Source organism: Pseudopipra pipra, chromosome 22, assembly GCF_036250125.1.
Source record: "Pseudopipra pipra isolate bDixPip1 chromosome 22, bDixPip1.hap1, whole genome shotgun sequence".
Classification (NCBI taxonomy): domain Eukaryota; kingdom Metazoa; phylum Chordata; class Aves; order Passeriformes; family Pipridae; genus Pseudopipra; species Pseudopipra pipra.
In genome coordinates, this window is record NC_087570.1 from 4,855,928 (window position 1) to 4,866,534 (window position 10,607).

Genomic DNA, 10,607 nt, shown 5'->3' on the forward strand with positions numbered 1-10,607 from the left:
AATTGCCTTTTTATTGGTGTCTATCAACAGGGTTTTTGGCACTCCTCACTTTTTGGTCACAGCACTGATGTGTGCACAAAAGTCTTCTCTTCCTGCAGAAAGCTGCTAAGTCCTATACAGGCCTTAGGCCTCCTGGACACTGATTACAGCCCAAGTGTGATGTCAAACCTTCCCTCACTGTATGCCGCGTGTGAGCAGCAGGGTTTGGCTGAGTGTTTGGAGTCAACAAACTAATCTGTGTACACTTTTAACTTAGTGGTGGCTTTGGAAACAGAATCACAGAATTGTTGGGGTTGGAAGGGACTTCTGGAGATCATCCAGTCCATCTCCCTGCCAAGGCAGGGTCATCTGGAGCAGGTGACACAGGAACGTGTCCAGGTGAGTTTGAATGTCTCCAGGGAGGGAAACCCCACAACCTCCCTGGGCAGCTGTTCCAGTGCTCTGCCACCCTGCACGTAAAGAAGTTGAGGTGTTGAGGTGAAACTTGTGTTTTAATTTATGGCCATTGCTTCTCATTCTGTCGCTGAGCATCACTGGAAAGAGTCTGGCACCATCCTCTGACACGCCTTTGAGATATTTCTATGCATTAACGAGGTCAGAAGCTGTGCGATACACATCAGGCAGGCAGAGCCCCCAGACCAGCTCCTCGGCTGGAACCCGCCTGACAAGAGACACCAGTCGCCCCCAGCCCCCGCAGGCCCGCGGGCCCGGCCCCTGTGACCGAGGGCACGGCGGGGGCGGTGTCCCGGCTCCGCCCGCCCCTCGCCCGCCCGGCCCGGCCCAGCCCCACGTGAGCGGCCCCGCCGGCAGTCCCGGGGCCGCTGCCATGGAGCTGCCGGCCGTCAGCCTCAAGGTAGGGGCTGCTCCGGCGGGGAGGGTCCGCTCCGGCCGCCCCCGGGGCCGGGAGGAGCGGGGGGATCGCCGGGGGCTGCCGGGGGGGCTGAGCCGCGGGGCGCGGGGCATCCCGGGGACGGGGCGCTTGGCGCGGTCCGCCCTCTCCTCTGCCATGATCTCCAGCCTTGCGCCTGGTCCAGAGCCCGGCCGAGGCCCTGCTCGGAGCTGTGGAGGCCTCTGAGGAGGAAGAAGTGGTGTTTGGAGGCTTTTTTTCATCACGTGGGCAAACGCAGCAGAAGTTCTGAACGGCACGAAGCCGAGTCAGGGCAGGGTTAGGTTGGATCTCAGGGAAAAGTTCTTCCCCCGGAGGGTGGTTGGGCTCTGAACAGGCTCTCCAGGGCAGTGGGCACGGCCCTCAGCCTAACAGAGCTCAACAGAGTGTTTGGACAACGCTCTCAGGGACAGGGTGGGATTGTTGGGGTGTCCTGGGCAGGGCCAGGAGTTGGACTCGATCCTGATGGGTCCCTTCCAGCTCGGGATATTCTGTGAGTCTTGGTCACTAAACCCGTCAGGTGATGACTCCAAGGTTCACTCGGACTTCGGGGACATTGTCAGAGTGGCAACAACAGCTCTTAACCAGTGTCCCTCAAGGTTTCCAGCTCAGCTGACCAGAGTTAAGCCAAGATAAAACACTGCAGGAGATCCCGAGCAGGCAAAGTTTTTGCTTGTCAGGCAAAGTATCTTAGAAAGATGAGCCTGCTTACTTTGGGGTTATCATCTTGTAGATAACTGAAATTGCTTCTCTGTTGGGGAGGGGAGGCTCCAGTTGAGGGCAATTTGGAAATTTCAGGGAATATCTGATAACCAGAGAAAGGAGAAATAAGTGACTTAACCACGGTTATGTTACATTTTTCACTGTGGGGAGAAGCACATCCTTCAGGACAAGCTGGAGGATGCTAAAATCACACTCTTTTTGCTTTTGATGTGGGTGTTTGATATCAAAGCCTTCCGTGCTACCAGACAGGTGACATTTTCCTCTATTTTTTTTTTTGTCTTTCACATTTTCAAAGCTCTGAGATTTCTAGGTGAGTGTGCCCTTTTCCAGCTTCACTACTTTGTGTAACTTGTTTAGTACAGCAAGTTTGAGGTGCTTTCTGTGGTTAAAGCTTTGCCCAGAGAGCGAAAGCTGATCACATCAGGTTTTTTTAAGCTGTGAGCAGTGGCCGTGGAGCAGGCTGCCTATGGGTTGGGTGTGGGGAGGGTATTATCTCAGCTACCATTATGAATTCAGCTTTGGACAGGAGGGCTTTCATGTGGCTGTGATAAATAAAACCATGGTGTTCATATAATGATGTTTTCTCCCCCCTCTTACTAGTTCACCAAGAAAAGCAACTTCCCTTGTTAGAGGCAAGTAAGCAAATGGATTTTTCAAGGCCTGGCATGTGGATTATATTACATTCTGGGGACTTGCTGATACTTCGCTCTGACAAGTTTGGACTGTTGTGTGATTCCCAGGGCACTAGGAAGATTAAAGATCTTGCCTTCTGCTTTGTCTTTTAACTTGGCTTGATTATTTTTTTCCCATGCTAAAACAACAGTGAAAAGTAAGGACATTGCATTTAAAAGGTTTGCCAACACAAAGTAGATGTTCTACCATGGGAGGTGGAGATAGGGGAGCTGAAAACCACAGCCTTTCAATTAGTGAGTCACTGAGACAACACAACTAAAATGTTGCCTTTCTTCTCTGGTTTCAGGCAAGCATTTCCCAATATCTGACTAGATAAGAGTGAGCTTCTCCTGGGCAAACTGTTTTCAGCATTAAGAAATTCCTTGTTGTTGAGTCTGGCAACTCTGGAGCTGAAGAGCTGGGGAACAGGGAGTTAATAATCTTACCTGCATCTTTGTACTGTTCCCAAGTTAGGGCCTGATTCCCTGAAAAACACCACGAAGGTGGGAAAGATTCTTACTAAGAAAGGGCCTGGAAATAACACACACTGCTACTATTCATTGGCATGATCTGCTTACGGGTTCTGTGAGATTAGAAAGATGAGCCTCGTGATAGAAGTAGCTCCAAGAAAACTGCATGACCAGGCTGTGTTTGTGCCAGAATGTAGCAATATCTCAGCCTTGAGGCCTCTCTTTAAGCTACTTGCAGAGCTATAAAATTAATGTAGCAGGCTTTGCCCTAGAGTGGATGAGGAACATGCTCTGTTCTAACTAACGCTCAGCAAAACATGTGGGAAGCAGCACAGCCCTACTTTTGCCATGAAAACTTGACACCTGGGATCACTGCAATAATTATGGAGAGCCTCAAAATACAAAGTTTGACTTTGATCAAGCCTGGACAATGCCCTACAATCCATGTGCCTGGAAACACACATTTTGTTCTTAGGCATTTTTAAATGCTAGGTCACAGAATCACAGAATAATAAGAGACCTCTGTTCAACCTCCTGCTCAAAGCAAAGCGAACTGCAAAGTTAGATCAAATAGCTCAACTCTAAATTCAGCTGAGTTTTAAAACTCTTTAAGAACAGAGCCACAACAACCCTGTTGGATGGCCTGTCCCACTGCCTAACCACTCTCATTATCCCTCTGGTATAATAATGAGCAGCATCCTCACAGGTGGCCACTCATACTATATTTTGGGTAGTATGTTCTCAGGTGAATATGTCACTCACAAGGTAGATGAGCTCACTCTAAAATTAAAAAAAAACGTAAAATAAAAATTTAGATACAACAAGAAAATAATTATAATTTGGAACCATGTAAATTTTAACTTAGTCAAAATTCAGTGTTGTGCTATGGTCTGTGCTGAAGCATGTTTAAAAGAATTCCTGTTCCAAAGAGTTTCCCATCTAATGAGACCCAGGCAGACCCACTCTCTTTTTATGCTTGGCAATTAGTTCCATCACATGCTGGGATTTGCAGAGGAGCTAGGAATTCCCCTTAGTTCTCCCCACTTTCCAATGGGATGCTTTTAATCACATTGTCATCCTTCTCCACAGAAGGGATGCGGACAAAGGACACACCTTTCTTATTTTCTCTCAGCCCTAGTTCAAGTCTTAGGAACTATTTTCTCAAAAGAAGAAATGTATGTCTGTCTTAGGTACAGACTTAAGTCCTTGAACAGATGGAAAAAAATTAAATTCTCTTGCTGTCTTATCAGGAGACTGCCTACAAATTATCTAATCTCACATGGTGACTGTAGCTTTTCATTAACACTATATTTTCTATGTTAAAGCATACCAAGACCACCAGCTAATTCCAGCTGTCATGTAAATTGGACTAATAACCAGGAAGGGAATGTCTTGTTTTTATTTCAGCAGTCCCTCATACTATCAGCCTTAGATTACCTGACTTCATGCTGCTGACTAAACATACTTCATAATTTAATAACTGCAATATTGATCTAGACAGCTTTAAAGAAAAAAACCACCTTGCCTAATTATGTTAACTGGTGAGCCTTGAGGGGTCTTCTGGGTATGTGACATGCAATTAAATACTACCTAATTAAGAATTTCCCTGATGTTGTGATAGTCTCTTGAGTAAATGCTATTTGCATGTCTCCATTCTTATCCAAGAACATCTTGTATTTTACTGATTAGCAGCTTCTCCGTGGTCTCCCTGGTGCAATTTGGGAGAAGGGGAAGTGGGGGGTGGTGGTGAAGCATTTTGTAAGCTTTCATGAACAATTAAAAAAATTAATTAATAAAAATCTGTCTGAGCCGCGTTTGAAGTTACAGCAAAGTCTGGTGAGTGCTCAGCAGCTGTGCTGGGGCACTGCAGGGAAGGAAGAGCAGAAGACAGAGATTTGCATTGTGTCGTGGCAGAGCAGTGTGAGCCACAGCAATGGGGTCACCCCCAGAGGTTTCTTGGCTGGGCTTCACTTGTGTCACAGCTTCACAGATCACTCTCTCCTCAAGCAGCTAGTTTTGTTGTAAGGTGGAGCATGGGTAGATGTTTTAAGTCAAGGGATGTGGCAGGATGTCAGTAGATCTTAATTATTATTTTTTTAGTGTCTCAATGCTCCTATCTGCATACAGCTTTCCTGTGTCCACTGAGTAACTTAGGCTTTTGTCACTTCCTCATTTCAAGCTTTCTTTTTCACCTTTTTTGGGGGGAGTGTGCTTCAGAGGGGTTTTGTTACAGTGGGGGTTTTTTTTACACCAAGGTCAGTATAAATGCCAATTGGAGCCTTTCTCACAACTAGAAAAAATGGAAGATTGTCTGTATCCCATGGGTCCTCTGATTTGTCCAGGCTTCAGCCTTTCTTTGTTGAGAGCTGCTAACAGAGATCATGTTCCATATTGTTGTTTTCACAAATGTTTAGAGAGTGAATATGAGAGACCTCCCTTTGCTGGATTGGCCAGCAGGCTCTGAAGGAGTGAGCACATGGATACAGATACAGAAAAAGCCTGAAGTGATATAATGTTGTTCCCGTTTGCTGTCTGAATAAACATGAGTTTGTTTATTCAGAGAATGTCTCTTTGGTTACAGAAATGGAAGAGTATGTCTCCTTGGTTACAGAAATGGAAGGTGCTGGTGAAGAGAATCCTTGTGTCACTTGTTACAGTATAGTCCTTTCTTCTTGGATTTGTCCCCTTGAGCACAAGGATCAGGATCATTAGGGACATGTGCAAAGTACAGAATTTGTGACAGCATTATCTTATTGCTGTTTAGAGCACTGTTGGCATTTGGGCCTGGTGGCTTCATCAGGAGTGAGAAGAGCTGTGTGCTGTGGCAGGATCAGGTTCTCGGAGTCCTGGAAGATACCTTCAGGTCTGTTAACACTGCAGTGAGGTTGAACCACTGCTCTGAACAGACTGGAAGGTGGTAAAAGGAGGATTTACTGAGGAGTGGAGTGAAATTCTGGGAGCTGCAGGCTCAACTATCCATGGACTTCTTGGTGATGGGATGCCAGATTGGTCATGTATAAACTGTGCTAGGGTAGTGAGTCAGATTGCCTGGCTGTCTGTGCAAACTCTTCTGGAGTTCCAAAATCAATAACCCATTTAGAAAAAGACTAAGTGGGCCCTGAATCGGCTGTCAGCAGACATGACAACAAGAATGAACGACTGCAGTGCAGCGCCACAGGAAATTCTCAGCAACAGAAGTGGAGAAAAATGGTTTTGTCTTCACTGTCCCAGTTGCCTCACTGGCTTTCTGCACTGGTTCATGGCTGCAGGGCTCTCTTCCAGACAAGATTGTGTCATTTCATGTGGATCCTCCCAGGGTTCCCCCAACTTACTGACCTGTCTTCCTCTCTGTTTTTTTTCCATAGGCCATCATTCTGGTGCACTGGCTGCTCACAGTGTGGTGAGTGATTGGTGCCTGGCCTGGGTGAGAAGAGGGTATTCCTTCAAACTAGGAATGGGACATTCTTGGGGAATCAGCACTCTGTGTCTGCCTGTGTGCAAGAACATCCTAAACCTATGAGTGAAGTGTTTGTATGGGAACAGAAATGAACACAGACTGTTGCAGGCTAATTGTGAATTTGGTCTGGGTTTTTTTGTCTTGTTTGGCAGGGGATGCATGAATCACATCTTGCCGGCCTCCTATGCCTGGGGAAATTTCAGTGTCCTTGCAGTGGGGATCTGGGCCATTGTGCAGCGAGATTCCCTCGATGCCATCGCAATGGTGAGTGTGAGGGTATTGGCCTCCCCCAGGCTGCTCAGGGAGAGGGTGGAGGGCAGAGTCTCTGAGCCAGTGATAATTTTCAGCCGTTCCCAGTACATCAGTGAACAAGTCAATTCCCTGTTTGGGTGGGTTTGTTTTTTTTAAGAGTGTATAAATCTATAAGCTCTGTAAACCATGGTGAGAAGCATTCAGTATCAATTATTTTTCTTCTCAGAGATGAACATACACGATTCTTGCTTTTTTTACCTGCTGTTGTGACTTGTAATGCCAGAGGAGGATTCAAAGTGTTTAATATGCTTGAGTGGAGGGGCTTTATAAAACCCTTAAAGAGATTGGCAAACAAAATTAGACAATTCTGGAATACCTTATGAGAAGCTATATGAGAAGCAGATGTGAAGAAAATGCACAAAATACAAGACCATTCATGTAGGAGTATCTCTCTACCTGGAGCAGTGTCAAGGAGTTAGCCATGTGTGATACTGGGGTGAGGGATGATTGTGTGAACACAGATCTCGCAGAAAATAGATTCTGGCACTGACTGTTACTAGTAGGGGTTAAACCCCTGTTCAGCTCATGTCCCATTCTCTCTCCTTGTTCCAGTTCCTGACTGGCCTGCTGCTCACAGTGCTCACAGACATCATTCACATCTCTGTCTTCTACCCCACACATGACTATCTCGGCGATACGACCCGTTTCAGTGTGGGCATGGCCATCTTCAGCCTCCTCCTCAAACCCCTGGCCTGCTATTTGGTGTATCGGATGTACCGGGAGCGGGGAGGAGAGTACACCTTTAACATAGGTAGGATGTTTCCTCTGCTCCCCTGTCAGTGTGGGCTGTCTCCTCGGGTGCTGAGGGGTCTGCCTTGCTCTTTGGGCCCTTCAGCCTGAGCCCTGTGCAGCAGGATTCTGCCCCTCTTTCAGTGGGGTGCTTACTCTCTCTTGCTTGTGTCTGTTCTCCCATTTTTTGGTTCTGGTGTGTCTTTGGCCTTAAATTTATATTCTTTCTCTCTTCTCATGCAGACCTGGAGTCCTTGTCTGGCAGCCACTTTGCCCACAATGGTATTGTGAGAGGACTTTCCTCTCTTCCTCCTCTTGCATTTGTGTGTGCATGTTGGAAGCCTTTGGGTGTCCTTTCTTTGCCAACCCTTTCTTTTCCTTCTGGGGAAAAGTAGAGGGAGTATCTCCTCTAGCTGGATTATGTACCAGAGGGAAAGCAGCTGGATTTCTAACTCCAAGCTTTCTGTGGGCCTCACATGTCCTTGATTTGGTTTGGACCTCCATCTCCTCCCCTGGAAAATGGGACTGATGTTTATCTCGTGGGGCTTTGCCTGGAGACACTAATTATTCTCTTGGTTGCACTTGTTAATGATAATGTGGCAGCCTTGCCAGAGAGCACGGGCTGTGGCTGGATGTTCTGGGTCTTAGCTTTACTAAGCGTGCCTGGTGCTAGTTCATGCCTGGGCAGCTGCCAGGGATTATTTGTTGTGTGGGAATTCATGCTGGCAAAACCAGCAGCCTGGCACAGCTCTGTTTGCCATGGCTGTGCAGGACAGAGGGAGGTGTCACTGCATTACAGTGTTTGGAAGCTGTCACCCATGCTGCTTTGGGTGTTAGCAAAGATCACACTGCTGTGAAAAGAGGTGGATACCTGCAGAGGAGGAGAAGCCATGGAGGGAAATCATGGCTTGGGGCGCTGTGTGCCCTTTGCATCTCTCTGCTAGTGCAGTGTGGGTGTCTTCTCTGCTTGTGAAAATCCAGACAGATGTGTCTTACCTGCGTCAGGAGGCCTGTGAGTCACCTGCAGTGCCTTGCTATGGGCCATGTTTGTGCCAGTTTTTATTAGCTGCTCACTGTGCTCCTCATTGGGATTTGATGTGTGTATCCCATGGAAAGTGTAAGTATCATTGAGGAGTTCACCCCTTTGCTTGGAGTTTGGGAGGACTCCTTTTCAACCACACTATCCCAAACCAGGCATGGTACTGTCTGAGAGTCTCCTCCCAGGCACAGGGGGGAATTCAGACACTTTGTAGTTGCACATCCTCTCCTGAACTGTCTTTCTCTCACAAGATTTTCAAGATTTTTTCAAACTGTGTGCTGTTTTGTGTTGAATGTGCTTGACAAATTTCCTCTCATTTCCCTGCTATCCGGCATTTTCCTTCTGAACCCAGCAATGCTGTGTTTTTCCTAGTCTTCTGTGGCTCATTTTCTTTCTGCACAAAATCCCTTTTTGTTGCTTGGCAGCATCCTTGCTGCTTAGAACAAACCCCTCATATGGTTTGGTGCCTACCTGTGATTCTCCCCATGACAGGTGCCTGGTCCATAGATAAAGAGCTGTCCATGCACACTCTCTTCTTTCCCTGCTCATCCCCTGGACAGTAACATGATTTTGTACAGACAAATTGTTCACAGTGCAGTTGGGAGCACTGCTGGGTTCAAATTTAGTGCCGCGGTGTGCAGACTGCATTGTTGGGAGGAGTGGTTCAGGGATGAATCATGCCTTTAAATCCATGCTGTCAGCTGGCCATGGTTCCTGCTGCTTCTGGCTATGTCTGTTCATTTTCCCATGAGCTCCCATACACTGCTCTTGCTGAAATATGCTGTTACAGGAACCTGTTATGCTGCAATGGGGTATTGTGGGTCTTGCTTTGCACACAGCCATGAGGCTAAGAGAGCAGTTGGCAAGGAATGAAAAGACATGCTCAAAAGCAGTGAGTTTCCCTTTGTTGGAAGGATGAGTTTTTTACCTCCTGCCTGTGTAGTGAGGATCACAGAGGGCAGGTGCTGTGGAGCTGGTAGGGCAGCTAATGTGGTGTGCTCCTGAGCTGTTGGCTTCTCCTAGAGGATACAGTTTTTGTGCTTTCGTGTTGTTCCCAAGCTTGTTCTCTTCCATCTCCATGCAGGTGTCACCAGTGCAGGCCAGGATCGCAGCACCTACGAGCCCATTGATCAGTCAGAAGCACCTCCCCAGTGGCCTCCCCCGGGCAAGGCAGCCCAGCCGCCCTACTGAGGCACCTGGAGCCCCAAAAGGACACTGCCCTCGCCCAGCCAAGGCTTCTGCTCTTCCTCTCTCTGTTCTCATGGAGCCACACCTGCTGCTGAGCAAACGGGACAGGATCTGATACTTCTTTTGCCTCCCTGAAGGTTGGGCAGATGGGTTCCTGCAGTAAGTCCAGAAGATCTCGGAGGTGTCACGTCAAGCACTGTGACTCGTTGTAATCCCAGTACTTTCCTCCTCAGTCCCTCCTCAGTATGTGTGACTGGTGCACCTTCTGCAGTCTTCCAGGTCTTGCATTGTGCATCCTCTTTGATGTAAGGGAACCACTAAAAGTACCCCTGGACAAACTGTCTTTAAAAGCCTTATGGACTGCCCTTAAACAATACAGTTAGCCTGCTTTTATGCAGATATATTCCCAGGAAATATCTGGGAGTTCTCAAGAGCTGTTTTTGATGGCGTTATTTAACTAAGATTTATGACCTCCTAAGATTTATAACTCCCTGTGTTAGCTGTGGTGGTTTGCACAAAGCTGGGCTTGGTATAAAATGTTCTTAACTGGGCCAGGGAGGTGTTTGTGCTCCCAGTGTCTGGTCTTGGGTTTTATTGACTGATGCTTTTATGCAAGTTGAATGTCCTTCAGGATACTTAAAATGACTGTTGAATGTAGGGTATAGATACTTTGTGCCTTGAAATGTCCTTTTGCCTTCAGCTGCCTGTCTTAACAGAACTTGAAATGTTACATTTTTCTAAGAAAACTATAAAATGAACACAGTTTTCCTGTGTTAGAAAAAGTTAAACTGGTCACTTATGTCTCATTTGAAAATATACGTCTGTCTGAGGGTTTGAGGCCGTAGCCAGGCAGTTTGGGAGGGTCATTATGGGGAAAGCTCTACAGGGCTTTGATGGCTTTTAGTCTAAGCTTTATTACAACAAGTAGAAGGTACTGCTTGTACATATGTGGGTGGGAAGGTGGGCTAGTAAAATGGGGATTGGGGAAGGGAAAAGATGGATTTATTTACACTGAAGAGGTGAGCTCCACAGAGTGTGACAAACCATAAACTCTAATGTTCTGCACAATAAATCTGCCTTGCTGTAGCTTTCAGGTAAAATTCTAAAACAAACAAAATCCCAGAAACAAAT

At 46.9% G+C, this 10,607-nt stretch overlaps 1 protein-coding gene across 2 annotated transcripts; it reads left to right on the forward strand.

Moving 5' to 3' along the window:
* The first annotated feature begins 713 nt into the window (after positions 1 to 713).
* AGTRAP (angiotensin II receptor associated protein) lies at positions 714 to 10,264 on the forward strand. 2 transcript variants are annotated; one of them, XM_064678607.1, is made up of 6 exons: positions 736 to 853; positions 6,117 to 6,151; positions 6,361 to 6,472; positions 7,073 to 7,271; positions 7,493 to 7,531; positions 9,373 to 10,264. In XM_064678607.1, the coding sequence occupies exons 1-6, from the start codon at positions 827 to 829 to the stop codon at positions 9,477 to 9,479; spliced, it is 519 nt and encodes a 172-aa protein (XP_064534677.1). In that variant the 5' UTR covers positions 736 to 826; the 3' UTR covers positions 9,480 to 10,264. The 2 variants fall into 2 exon arrangements, with proteins under 2 accessions (XP_064534678.1, XP_064534677.1); XM_064678608.1 differs by lacking the exon at positions 7,493 to 7,531 and having other exon boundaries at positions 714 to 853.
* The last annotated feature ends 343 nt before the right edge of the window (positions 10,265 to 10,607 follow it).

Excerpts from the sequence above, each read along its gene's own strand:
- AGTRAP (XM_064678607.1), top strand. The coding sequence starts at position 827 with ATGGAGCTGCCGGCCGTCAGCCTCAAG. Across the intron at positions 6,152-6,360 it reads CACTGGCTGCTCACAGTGTG|GGGATGCATGAATCACATCT; the intron begins GTGAGTGATTGG and ends CTTGTTTGGCAG. Across the intron at positions 7,272-7,492 it reads AGAGTACACCTTTAACATAG|ACCTGGAGTCCTTGTCTGGC; the intron begins GTAGGATGTTTC and ends CTTCTCATGCAG.